We start from the raw sequence: 13849 nt of genomic DNA, 5'->3' as shown, positions 1-13849 counted from the left end.
AGTGGTGAGAGTGGACATACCTGTCTTGTTGCTGTTCTTAGGGGAAATGGTTTTAGTTTTTGCCCATTGAGTATGATGTTGGCTGTAGGTTTGTCATATAAGGCTTTTATTATGTTGAGATATCATCATTGCTGTTTTTATCTCTCTCCCTTTCCCTTCCTCTCTGAAATCAATAAAAATATATTTAAAAATAAAAATTAAAAAAATAATAAAACCAAATCAGTCCCTGTGTGGTCAGTGAGAACCTGTGGCTCACACTTATTGATCTGGAGGTTAAAAGAAAGAGTGGTCCTCTGTCTACTTTCCCCCAAGTCCCTCTACTTTTCTCTGTCCTTCATTAAGGTTGGAAATTAGTTTATCTGTTAGAGCAGTGGTCGGCAAACTCATTAGTCAACAGAGCCAAATATCAACAGTGCAAGGATTGAAATTTCTTTTGAGAGCCGAAAACCGACTTCTGCGCATGGGCCACGAAGTTTCAATCGCACTGTACGTGCGCGCCCACACGTGGTATTTTGTGGAAGAGCCACACTCAAGGGCCCAAAGAGCCGCATGTAGCTCGCGAGCCGCAGTTTGCCGACCACTGTGTTAAAGCATTGCTGATGCCCACAAGCTGAAATGCCAGGGAGCTCAAGCGGATAAGTCGTTACCAACTCAGGAGAGAAAGCTGTATTCACCATAGGGTTTTATTGTCTGTATTTCTGATGCTTGGACATCTGGAGCCTCACTGGCCCTGGAGAGACTACCCCTCCCTGGGGCTGGCCAATTCCTAGAAAGAGTAAATGATTGGCCTTCTGGAATGCCTTTCATATGCAAAGTAACCAATCCAGAGCCCACCTCCTCCTCTATTGGGGTTTCACAGGCAGGGCCACTGTCCCCCCAGGGCAGGTACCAGACAACTAGGGACAGCCCCTACACCCCAGAGCTCACTGAGAATGTTCAAACTAGACAAGTGTAAGCCCGCTCCTCCATTCCTTCCCACAGAAACCACAATAAGAGGTCTTGCCCACATTTTCCCCTGACTCCTGCCCCTTGACTGAGGCTGGTGCTTTGCCTCTGTGTCCCCCCCACCTCCCCCCTGCAATGCCTGCCCCCTTCTCTGGGGACCTATGAGTAATGGAGCTGTGAGTAATAACTGCCTTTTCAATGGCAATCGTCTCCTGCTGTACCTGAACAGTAATAACACTTACATTTTAAAACAGCAGCCATCCCTTCTGAAAGTAGTTTGCCCTCTACTTCCTCCTCCTTACAAATGGTCTTAGTTCCTGGGAACGGCAGCTGTGGCCTAGGCAATGGCAGCTCCAACCCAGAACTCTCTTTTCACCAAGAACCACAGAAAGCCTGCCTTCTCGGCCATGGTCAAGGCAGCGAGCAGGCACAGTTCACCAGAGATACCCCAGAGCACGGTGGCAGTGCCGTCTGGGCATACTCCATGCAAGCAAAGAAAAACAGAACCATCGACAGCAAGCCAGGCAACCAGTCACAGCCCTTCCAGAGCCATTTGCTCCTGTCACCATCACCAGGAAAGTCTGGGGGCTGCCTTGGGGGTAAATACATAAAAATATGCAAAACGAATACTGCACTTGGTAGAATGCAGTATGTATATATTTCTACTTATGCTTCTAATAGTGAAGATATTAAATGTAGAAAAAGGGACATCATAGTTAAAAGAAATCCCAGGGCTGCTGGCATTGCCCCCAGGGCATTCCTTTGCAGAATTCTTGTTTGTTTCAAAGTTAGGACACAGCTGTGTTTCCCTGGGAGGACAAAGTCCATTAATGTTTTATGTAAGTGAAGGAATGAATTGAATTCGTCCCAAGGACATTTGTCAGCACAGTGAGACAAGAAATCTGCTTTGCCCACCTCGATGAAACTGTCTGCGCAGGAGGTGTTTGGAAGCCCAGAGTTGACGGATAAGATGCACTCGATTTTTTATTCTACTCACCCTTTAGCCAATGTTGCTATGCCAACGTCAGTTAACTTCATTCCTACACCTACAGGAAGGGCGAGCAAAGACAGAATTGGTATTACACGGGCTGCTCCGAAAGGACAGGGAGGGTAGTGACAGCCCTTTCCTGCCTAACACACACGGCCCTGGTCCCATCCGCGGGGGTCTTTCCCACATGCATCCAGCTGTGTGGGACCGTGCCCGGAAGGCAGGCCTCTGACGCAGCAGTTTCGGGGAGTCTGGCTCTCTAGGGTGCTGGCTAGGGCCACCTGTTCCAGCTCAGCAGACCTCTGCTTCAGTCTCACCACTGCAGCCTAGCGACGAGCCTGTGGATGGCAGCGCTACCCCTCCATTCTGACCCGTCCAGTCTGGCCTGAGGTTGGTCCTGTGTGAGCCAGGCTGGGATGGCTGTCTCCTCCACCACCAGCAGGCGGCCTGCTCACGGAGGAGCCTGGCAGCACCGAGGCCGGTCTGGGCTGTGGACAAAGGAGCCTGCATCCTGCCAAAGCCAACCCTGAGGTTCGAGCTGATGGCAAACTTGTCAGCCCTGCCTTTCCGCGGTGAGCTGACCTCGACACCGCACTCGGGGTGAGTCGGAGAGTGTTTTAAAAGCCCCTTTCACAGTTGGCAATGAATCCATCTTGTTCTTTGAAAGCTGCTAACAACTAGAACATATGTAGAAATACTTCACATAGCTTTTATTACAGGGTCTGGGCTTAAAAAAAAAAAAAAAAAAAAAGACACCAAACTGCAAAAGCCCTTTTCAAAGGCCTTGTTTCATGGAAGGTTGTAGTGAAAAATCACAGCTCCAGTTTTAAAAGCCATGTGGCCCTGGCCAGGTAGCTCAGTTGATTGCAGCATTGTCCTGATATGCCAAGGTTGCAGGTTCGATCCCCGGTCAGGGCACATACAAGAAACAACCAATGAGAGCATAAAGAAGTGGAACAACAAATTAGCATTTCTCTCTCTGTCTCTCCCTCTCTCTTTCTAAAATTCAATAAATAAAAAAATTTTCCAAGTCATTTGCCAGAAGGTCCTTGAACTTGAGAATTGCCTTTTCTTGCTTCTCACGGTTACTGTCACTTACAGTTTAGAAAAATATAATATGATTTTGGAAATTTTCTCTCTCTCTCTCTCTCTCTTTATCTCTCTCTCGTTTTAATATTTTGCCAGCAATTCAATCAAGGTTATGAAAGGCTCTGCAGGATAATTTAAATTCTAGTGTGCAGCTATTAAACTCTGTTGGGGATAATAGTCATCTTTAGTTTGTCTCTGATGGAAGGAAAAGAGTAAGCAGCAATATGAGTTCGTCCTCCAGAAGTTGAGTTCTTGGGCCTTTGGGGTGGCAGCTTCTTGGGGGCCTTAGGGGCCTCCCAGGGTACAGATCCTGGGGCCAGATCCCAGGCCCCACGTTCACGCCTCAAACCTGCAGGACCCGCCACAACCCCATCAGCAAGCAAATGCAAACTGGGAGGGGTTAGCTTTTAAGAGTCTCAGAAGGTAATGGTTGAGTTTGGGTTTGTTTGTTTTGTGCTAATTCCAGTGTCTCGGTACATTTATAAAATATGGATATTGTTTAGAGAATGGATGTGCTATCTTGTGCCGTAAAGATGATAGCAATAAAATAAAATAAAAAACTGTTCCTAGCAGCAGCAGAGGGTAAATAAACGCCATATGAAACACCACATTAAACCGCACACCTCATTTACCGAGAGAGGCAATATCCACTGGAGCTGTTTACTGGCGCCTGGAAACGAAACAAGCTGTGCATGAAGCTCCAGGGTGTTGCTTTTCAGTAGAAGAACTGTATCTACTGCAAAATGAACTCTGAAGGAGAAGAGAAGGGGGGCATCAATGATGGCACAGCAGCGTCTAATTAGGATGGATGGCTGTCTGCGGAGACCCCATCTGTGTGTGTGTGGCCAGGGAGTCTCTGACAGGCAGCGGGCATGGCTGCCTTCAATCTGCAGATCAGCCCCATCTGCAAGACAGCAACGTTATACTTCCCAGCTGGCCTTCGAGGAGTCCCTCTCGGGAGCCTTTGACACTTAGAAATCTCTTGCCAATTTGCAAATTTGTGAGTTAGCGCAAAGCACTTGGGGTTTGGAGTCAGAAATTATGAGTTCAAGTCTTGGGCCCCTCTGGTTATTAGCTGAGTGACAGCAGGCAATTAAATCACTGCCTCTGGGCCTCTGTTTTCTCATCTGTAAAATGGGGATCACAATATCTTCTTTGCAGAGTTATTTCAAAGATTAAACAAAAATAATAGGAGAGAATGAGTGCATACAAAAACTAGTGACATCCAAGGAAGGTCTGTAGTCTATTAATCAGGTTGTGCCAATGTCAATCTCCTGGTTTCGATAATGCACCACAGTCATGTACGATGTTAGCATTAGGCAAAGCTGGATGAAGGGTACATGGGGACCTCTCTGGACATTTTTGCAATTTCTTGTGTCTAGGGTTATTCCAAAAAAACATTTTTAAAAAGAAGGAAATGCTTCACTAAATGTTTTGCTCTCATTTTATCTTCACGGCAGCCCCGTGTGAAAAGTACTGAGGCACAGGGAGGGGAGCAATTTGCCCAAGGCTAACAGCTAGCAAGTGGGGGAGCAGGGACAGGATCCAGGGAAGCCTTGCTTTCCACCACCACGCTAGTGCTAGATGTCAGGATCCTTGTATAGAATCATGTCTGACACTGAGTAGGCATACAATTAGAGTTCGGATTTTTCTGAGCACGATTATTTGGAAAGCAAGAAAGGAATAGGAAACCCCTGTGGCAGAGCTGTCGGTGCCCCACGCACTGCCCTCATGCTAACCATTTCCATGCACTGGCCCCACCTCCGGTGCCACCAGCAGCATTGCTTTGCCTGAGAACTTTCTCTGATCACAGGACCCTGCTTTGCTCAGCTTGGCTTGCCCATGTGTGGGTGCAGCCTTCTGCTGGTAACTACAGGGGGGTCACTCCCTGGGTGCGATGATTCTGACACGTGTGTTCTGCACAGGCTCCCAGAGTTACCCCAGGAGGCGTGAGCTTCGGGCGATCACCATGGTAACTGCTTCCCTTCCTTTTTCCTGTCACACTTCACTTTCCTACCAGTGTATACCAGGATCCCCTCCCAAATAATTGCAGTAAAGGTTCAATCCTCATCCAATTCCTATGGGGTAAATTCTAAGCCCTTGGAATGTCCTGCCTGGTACGTTGGGCCATGTGGTATCAGCTTGACCTCTGGAGACGGTAGAGACTAAGGTCAATTTCATGGGCAGTCAGTCATGCCTACTCGATGGACCCCCAATAAAACCTCTGAGCCCCAAGGCCCATGTGAGCATCCCTGGTTGGCAGCTCTCATGCGTGTTGCCACGCACCATGGCTGGAGAGTGAGCACCGGCATAGGGCTCCCCCAGGAGAGGACAGCGGGGCGCTGCTGCCTGCTCGCCCTGGCCTCTGCCCTGTGCATCTCTTCCTTTTGCTGATCCAAGTCTGTGTCCTTTGGCTGTAATCAACAGTAACCATGAGTGTAACGGCTTTTTCTGAGTTCTGTGGGTCCTTCCAGCAAATTAACGAACCTGATAGTGGTCTCGGGGACCCCCAAACTGCAACTTGTCTCAGGGCTGCTTCTGTGGGAAGACGAATTATGACATCCCCACTTCATAACACAAATGCATTCCTAAAAATGTGTGTAGAAATGGAAAACATACTGTAACTTCATCAGGGGAGCTTGAAATTTAAAGTAACTATGAAAGACCCTTTCACCTAACAAGAATGAATGATTACATCTTAATTTAACTTTTGGCACACCCGGATTTTCACATATACTTCTGAATCTGTGCCTGTTGAGGTTAGAACAATAAAGTCAATCTTTGGTTGCCTGTTGTAATGGGAAGGCATTATTGGCATGAATTATTAAAATGTACTGTCTGACTCCATTTGGCTGGTCATTTCAGGCTCCTTTGTCCCACCTTGTTTCTGATGAGACATTGGTAACACCTTCTGCTGCTGAAGGGGCTTTAGGCACCCAGCACACCTCTCCGTCTCCTTCCCTCCCCATCCCCAGGAGCATCCAGGCCCACAGCATCCCCGGGCCTGGATCATGCTGCTTCCTCACCCTGCATGTCTGTGACCAGGAGGCAGCCACTTGTTTTCTGGTACACCCAGTGCTGGAAGGTGCAACACTTCTGACCCGCCTCTGATTCTCTTCTCAAGAAGTTGATTTCCTTCCCATCCCTGATGGAATACTTCACAAATTCTCCAATCAGCTCCTCCTCCACTGTTGCATATGGGATGTTGTTCTCAGGCCGATGGATGAGAAAAATAGGAATGATCCTGGAAAGGGTGAGAACATGGGCACACAGAATAAATGCCTGGGTTCCACTAGATTTAGACTAATCCACCCCGCCCCCCGAGTGATTAGTCAATGAGTAAAAGGGTGAGTTTCTGTTTCTTATTTGTCTTTAGAGTTTGTCAGAAACTCCTCCTGGGATGGAGTTTAATTGCTCAGGTAGAAATGAATGTCTCATTATAGCCATATCTCAATGGCCCCATTGATCATATGACTAGAATCCATCTATCCATCCATCATATATCCAGTCTTCCTTCCTTCTTTCCTTCCTTCCTTCCTTCCTTCCTTCCTTCCTTCCTTCCTTCCTTCCTTCCAATCCACAAATCAACAAATACTCATTCAGTGGCTTCTAGGTATCACACACTCCCAAACTCTATTCCAGAAAACAGTGGCAAAGAAAACAGGCTCTGCTCTCATGGATCTTACATTTAAATGGAGGAGACAGACATTAAGTAAGTAAATGCATGTTGCTATGTGCTAGGAGAAAAAACAAAGTGGTGGAGGTGAGCTAGGACCGTGGTCGGCAAACTGTGGCTTGCGAGCCACATGCGTCCCTTTGGCTCCTTGAGTGTGGCTCTTACACAAAATACCACGGCCTGCGTGAGTCTATTTTGAAGAAGTGGCGTTAAAAGAAGTTTAAGTTTAAAAAATTTGGCTCTCAAAAAAAATTTCAATTGTTGTACTGTTGCTATTTGGCTCTGTTGACTAATGAGTTTGCCGACCACTGATAGGAGATCCAGGGGTGGGGGCAGGGCTGCTATTTTATTTAGGGAGGTCAGAGAAGGCCTTGCTAATAAAGGACATGTGAGTAGAGACCTGCAGGAAGTGGGGGTGGAGGGGCATGAGGACATCCATGGGAAGAACCTTCCAGGTAGAAGGAACAACAAATGGAAAAGGCTCTGGCATGGGAGCATTGCTGAGGTGTTCAAAGGTTAGTGAGGAGCCAGTGTGGCTGCAGTGCAGTGAACAGGGAGGGAGACTGTGGCAGATGAGTGAGGACAGGCAGGGAATGGAAGCCACCCTTAGGGGGTCTGGTTGGCCATTTGAAAAACTCTGCTCTTTGTACCATTGGAAGGTTTGGGGCAAAGGAGTGACATGATCAAGCTTCTATGTTACAGGGATCGCTCTGCCACTCCGTGTGAAATGGACTGTGTGAGGACAAGGGCAGAAGCAGGGAGACCAGAGAGGAGGTTGTGCAGGAGTGATGGCAGCTGGGAGTGGAGAGAGACCAGATCCTGAATGCATCTTCCAGCACTAGTCTATCCACTGTCACTCCATTCTGGATGATTATTTCATACCGGCTCCTCTCGCCTCTAACCGCCCACACCTTTCCCCCTAATCTCACTCTCAGTTGATGGCCTTACTTCCTGTTCCATTGTGAAACTTTAATCAATAAGAACAGAACATCTAAAGTTGCCACCCCACATATTCCCATTTCCCAAGGTCTGCGCCTATATCCTCTGCTGCCTCGCCCCTCTTATGCATGAGTTTCTTGCTCCTGCATGAAGCATCTCTCCCACTGGTGCCTAGATCCCAACCTCTCTCAAATGCTCAAGGATATTGCTCTATGTCTATGGCATCACTCTCAATGGCATAGCAACATGCTGCAGACTCTCTCCGGAGCATGTAGGCCCCACAGTCTACTTCAACTACTGACTCAGAGCTTACATCAAAACTCAAATCCATTTTGGATGCACTGTCTCCAATACCTCCCCTTCCAATGTCTCTTGAACCCACTCAAAGGGGCTTTCCCACTGAAGAAGCTTCAGTCACGGGCACCGGGAGCACCATGTTGCTGAGTCTAATGGTCCCTTACTTGCCCTCATCTTACTTGCTCTCAGTGGCACTTGATTCACTTCTTTTTGAAACACCTTCCCATGCCTTCCAGAAACTCACTTGCTCTTGGTTTCCTTCTGCTTCCCAGCTACTTCTTGTCTGTCTCCTTTGCTGGTTCCTCATTTCTTCCTAACTTTGAAATTCCAGTACGCCCCAACATAACTCTCCTTTCTTACCCATTACTTACTGCAGAATAAACTATATGGACAGTGGGGTTGACAAGCCATTGCCTAAGGGCCAAATCAGTCCACAAGCTAAGAATTAATTTTACAGATGAACATTCCCCATCAGTTTGGTCATAGGAAACACTAACTCTGAACCCCAATTAAGCAAAATTTTACTTAAAAAAAGAATTCCATTCTTCTCACTAGTAAACCTAAATATCAAAAATTATATTTAACTAGTGGCCCGGTGCACAAAATTTGTGCACATTAAAAGGGAATTAGAGGAAATATTTTAATATTGCTATTTGTAAAATGTATATGAAAATCTTCCTCCTGTCAGAGTCTGGGGCACACCATGGGACCCAGAGTCAAGTCCTCGCCCACCCGCGCACACCTTGAAATTGCACGAGACCCAGACCTGGCTGGTCCCACCCCCATTGGGCAAGATCCAGACCCAGCTGGCCCCACCCCCATCAAGCCCTGCTGGGCAGGGGGCGCAGCCTCAGGTCCCCTGGCCTGGCGCCGGGTTGGGGGCGCAGCCTCAAGTCCCCAGGCCTGGTGCCGGGGAAGGGGCATAGCCTCAGGTCCCCCGTCAAGCCCCACTGGGTGGGGTGTGCAGCCTCAGGTCCCCCGGTGCATGCCGGGCAGGGGGCACAGCCTGAAGGCCCCCAGCCAGGCACCGGGGCGGGGGGCATGGCCTCAGGTCCACCAGACCTGGGTGAAGGGCATGACCTGAGGTCTCCCGGCACCAGGGCAGGGGCGTGCCTTGAGGTCCCCATCAAGCCCTGCCGTGCGGGGGGTGCAGCCTGAGGTACCCCATCAAGCCCCACCAGGCAGGGGGCACAGCCTGAGGCCCCCCGTCAAGTCCTGCCAGGGTGGCACAGCCTGAGGTCTCCCGGCCAAGTGCTAGGGTGGGGGGCATACCTTGAGGTCCCCCATCAAGCCCTGCTGGGTGGGGGTCACAGCCTCAGGTCCCCCGCCCCAGCCCAGCGCCATGCAGCCTCAGGTCCCTGCTGATTGCTCATTACAGGAACCCCGCCTCCACTGTGGGCACAGCCAACTTGTGATGGTGTGAGGGTTAATTTGAATATTACCTCTTTATTATATAGGATTGTTATTATTATTATATTTTAAAATTCATCAACAAGGATTTGTTACATAAGTACCTACATAATAGCCTATCTGGCCCTTTACAGGAAAAGTTTGCCAATCCCTGGTCTCAAGTTTTATCTTCTGTTTGTTAGTTACTATCTTCTTATTCTTGATTTACTTTCTCTGCCCCAAAGCCAAAAACATGTTTTTGTTTCTCCATCCTAAACAACCATCAACACTTTCCTTTGTAGGGACTTTGCCCTCCATATACTATCACCATTCATATGTTCACAAATTCTCCCATGGTAAGGAAGGAAAGGGGGCTTGGATATTGAAATGTCCTAATCCATCTTCAGAGCAGTGGATACCAAAATTTGCTTGGGTGAATAAACAGTCAGTGGATAAAAGCAATCAATTTAATTTATCTCTGTAGGATTCCAGGAAGTAGGTATTATGTTCCTATAATCCTGATCACCCAATTCAGTCTTTCTGGACACAGCAAAGTATTTTATTTTCTTCATGGGACTAGTCATTTTGTAATATTCTTATGGTCTCTTATATTTGTTTATTGTTTAGACAATGTAATATTCATGAGAGTACATATCCTTTCTTTTCTACTTAACATGATAAATACATGTATTGAATCCATTCATCTCTCCATCCACCCATCCACACATACATTTATTTAAAGAATATTTATCAAGTATCTTTCTGGAAGCCTCTGGTGACCCAATGAAGAACAGGATCACAGCCATGGGTGCCCTCACAGCTTACAGATAGTGACCAAATGAAATGCTTGTCCTCCTGGTCTTTCTCATCCTCTTGTCCCTTCAGGTTCCCTCCAAATCCCCAACAAGTCAGAGGTGGAAATTCAAGAGAGGAAACACTTACTCTGGCACTTCTCCAAAGCCTTCCAGAGGCTGTGCTTCAGCAGCATAGATCTTGGCGTAGTGTCTGGCAGTATTTTGGACATAGCATTCCTATATCATCCAAACACATGGAAAATCCAAGCGATTAGAGGAAATTCAGAGAGTTGCTTGGTAAAGCTAATCAGATTTCCTAATGTATTCAAGCCAATGGATTCCCAAACCCACCCCCTGGTTGGGGCACAATGATTGCAACCTAGAGCTGGCAGAGGAGCTCTGAGACCTGAAGGAATGATCCAGGTGAAGGTCAAGTGGTCTCTGGGGCCAGGTGTCCATGAGTTATAAAATTTATAAACTGCATGGCTGAAGTTCATCCTTGAACTAAGAGGACTGGCCCCTTGGAAGGATATCAGATAAACCTTGGGGCTTGATGGTTGGTTTCCCATGAGCTCCCCCATCCGAGGTTCTTCTTCAAAGGTATAATTGGAGTTGTAAAAAGTGAACACCTTGACAAGATTGTTGGCATAGGAAAAGCATATTGGGTTCTGCTTTCCACTCCGTAAGGCATTTCTGAGTGGGAGTCTGGGTGCTGGGGCATTTTCCATGACTGGGTGAGATGATCGCTAAGTTAGAAGGAATGCTCAGTGAAAGAAAAGAAAAAAGAAGGGTGGGTTTGGAGGAGAATTAAATACTGTTGGCAAAATCCTATCCCCACAGAAGAGGGGTTGCCCTTCATGAGCACCGAGTCCCACATGACAGAGCCACATCTGAGACAATCATGAATGGTTAATGCTTGACAGCACCCAAAACATTGATCTAAGTCTAAACTAATCATTTGAAGGTAACACTTTTTAAAGGGCACCTAGTTTGTAGAAGTGCTAGACCCAGCACTACCAAAAGCTTGGCCAGTGCTGGTGTCAAGAGTGAAATACATGGACCAAAGTGGGAGGGGGCAAGGAGAGAAACTAACAGGAGCTCTGTGACTCACGAGCATAGAGAGCAGAGGACTTAGCTAGAGACTCGGGTCGCTCTCCCTTCATAGCTTATGGGCTGACAATTAAACCAACTTAGGAAGGAAGGAAACAGGACAATCAATTCTGCCCTATCCTTCTAAATATATCCCACCTCCATCTAAAACAAAACACTCAGGAACAACTCCTGATTTTAGCTGTCTTTGGGGATCCTGGTGTCCAGTATAGCATAGGACCCCCATTTCCGTATCATCTTGTGTCCAAGTAGATTCAAGTCCTCAGGGATCTCCTGGGGCTTCCCAGGAAATGATCTCAGCCCAGGTCAGAACTGGGGAGGTGCCTCCAAACATAGGCTGAGTCCCATCTGGCACAAGGCCAAGAAATACTCCTGGGAACTGAGACATGATTCCCAGCAGTCAGCCTTAATCCAGCGGTTCCCTTACACCACACCCCAAGGGAGCAAAACACCCTCTTGGAGACTCCCATCAATTCTGAGTCTGATTATTAGGGGTCCCGCTCACACTAAGTGACACCATTAGGGCAGGTGGACCCACCTGGGCAGCAAGGTTGTAGTTCCTCTGGACAAGCTCATCGTTGTTTCTGGTCCCATAGGCAACGGCATTGTGCACCTTGAGCACGCAGGCATGGCCGGGCTGGAAGACGGGCATGAGGCCCTGCATCACTTTGCTGCGGAAGGCTTTGCGGTGGACACCTTCTCCGAAGTGCAGCTCCTCTGTGGCGATCTGACCTCGCAGGCGGTCCCCAAAGTAGCTGTCCTGGAGGAAGTCTTCTCTGAAGATAAGTTGGCTGAATTCAATCTCTTCACATCCTAAAACGTAGCTCAAATTTAGTCATCAACTACATCCTCCTCAATGCCCATCTCCCCCTCTTAGCTTTGAGCTATGCCTCGGTTGGGAGTTAAGTGTGGTTCCCCTTCTAGATTCTATTGGTCACACTTGTCATTGTCCCTATGTGGCGTACAAGATGACATTCCATCCAATTAAGCTACATGGGCCAGGGCATCCCAGCTTAGTTTTATTAGTTTATTAATTAGAATAATAAACTAATTAATAAACTTGCAAAATGTTATTTGTTCTTTCTCTAGAGAATTAAGTTCGTGAAATGTTTAGTGAGAGAGATCCCTCCAAATAAAAAATGTGACAGTTATTTGAAGTGTCTTCATCAGAAAGTGCCAGGGGAGGGAGAGGACAAGTATGGCTCACTGCCCAGTGAGTCACTGAAACTGGAACTGCCAGTCTCAGGAGAAGCTGGTGAAGGTGATGTCATCGGGGTCTAGACCAAAACCTGTGGTGGAATCTAAGGGCTACAACAGGTGCGCTATTTCCACCAGATGGCCAGCAGCTCATCCCCATTGGGGTCCATTCCTGGCTGGTACAGACCTTGAGAAATGAGTTTCTGCAAACCTAAAATATTGAGATCATAGCAAGTATCTGGTGTGTAACAGCCAACCAATGTTAAGAAGCTGATGAAACAGCTTTCTTCTAAAGGTCATGCTGTTTTCCGAAAGGTCAGAAGGAAGGGCATTCTCTTGTGAATTTTGACTCTTGGAGAGATAGGAGCCAAAGCAGGGGAAGAATTTAAAATTATACCACAAGTACAGTACATAGTAAAGACAGGTAGTTAGCATTTGAGTGGGTTTTCGAAGAGTTTGTATCTAAGTTTGCTGTTTTGGATAAATATCACAATATTTGCTAAAGCATTTCGAAGTCAAGATCCCACTTCTTTGCCTTTCACGTACTGAATGTTACTGTATCTTAATTGCCTTTACTGTCTTGCTTTCACAAAGATTTCAAGTATTTGCTTTACAAATCAGCACATGAGGCAAATCTTTAATATGCAAAATCAATTTAATGATCAGAGTTTCATTCCTATTTCTCCTAGGCGTGACCAAGGGTCCTACACTGTGCCAAGAGCCGTGGTAACATGGGGTGAGGGGGACTGAGAGGTGTGTTGGACCCGCTCCCTCCAGCCCCTGAGAGCTGACTGTGGGCTCCACGTTCTCTTGATGTCACACTGTCGGTTTAAAATTGGCCATGCTGAGAGTATTTACACCATAGAAATTGGAAAACTTTATATTTTAGGTCCCCCATGTTGTTAACAATTTACCAGCACACTACTGGATGGGGGTGGGCACGTGTGTGGGAATGGGTAATTTTCCCTAAAAGGAATCAGGGAAAATTACGACAAGCATGGACTCCACCAAACTGTATTCAGTGGGTAGCCCAGGGGCAGTGTGAGTGTTCAGGAGAGCTGCTGGGCGGTGGCTACACCAGCTGTGCACAAGTGCCAATGGAAAGCCCGACCACCCATCTTCCATTTTCATTATGATGCAGTGACTGGAGTTTTCTCCTAGACACCTGGCTCTCTTTGGGAATCTGCTCAGCTAGTCAAAGTGAAAAGTCAATTAAAAAAACAAAATGTGTCACATAGTGCCAGAGGTTGAACAACCCCATGCGTATGACTGAACGCTAGACTGATGCTTAAAGGGAAAAGTCTAACCCCAAACTCCCCCTCCACATGTTCCCAGCAACCACCCCCTACAATCTGATCTCTTGTCATAAATGATACACTTCTGGATATTCATAACCCAGAGATCTTATAATTGGCCTTACAGCCA

General features: G+C 47.2%; 1 protein-coding gene and 1 long non-coding RNA gene across 2 annotated transcripts in view; one reads left to right on the top strand and one right to left on the bottom strand.

Moving 5' to 3' along the window:
* LOC308257144 overlaps nucleotides 1-13634 on the top strand; it is a 49676-nt gene extending 36042 nt beyond the window's left edge. The window contains exon 3 of the long non-coding RNA XR_013961523.1: nucleotides 11824-13634. This is a non-coding gene — a long non-coding RNA (uncharacterized lncRNA). The remainder of the gene's footprint in view (nucleotides 1-11823) is intronic.
* The window catches only part of ALPK2 (alpha kinase 2), a 104165-nt gene that overhangs the window by 10145 nt on the left and 80171 nt on the right, over nucleotides 1-13849 (bottom strand). Inside the window, exons 9-12 of the mRNA XM_080686191.1 lie at nucleotides 11766-12040; nucleotides 10266-10354; nucleotides 6049-6266; nucleotides 1943-1991 (exon numbers count right to left, since the gene is read on the bottom strand). Of these exons, the coding sequence (XP_080542317.1) occupies nucleotides 1943-1991; nucleotides 6049-6266; nucleotides 10266-10354; nucleotides 11766-12040 (631 nt within the window). The remainder of the gene's footprint in view (nucleotides 1-1942; nucleotides 1992-6048; nucleotides 6267-10265; nucleotides 10355-11765; nucleotides 12041-13849) is intronic.

Source organism: Plecotus auritus (genome assembly GCF_963455305.1).
Source record: "Plecotus auritus genome assembly, chromosome: 8".
NCBI classification, from domain to species: domain Eukaryota; kingdom Metazoa; phylum Chordata; class Mammalia; order Chiroptera; family Vespertilionidae; genus Plecotus; species Plecotus auritus.
This window is presented reverse-complemented; position numbering and strand designations above follow the sequence as displayed.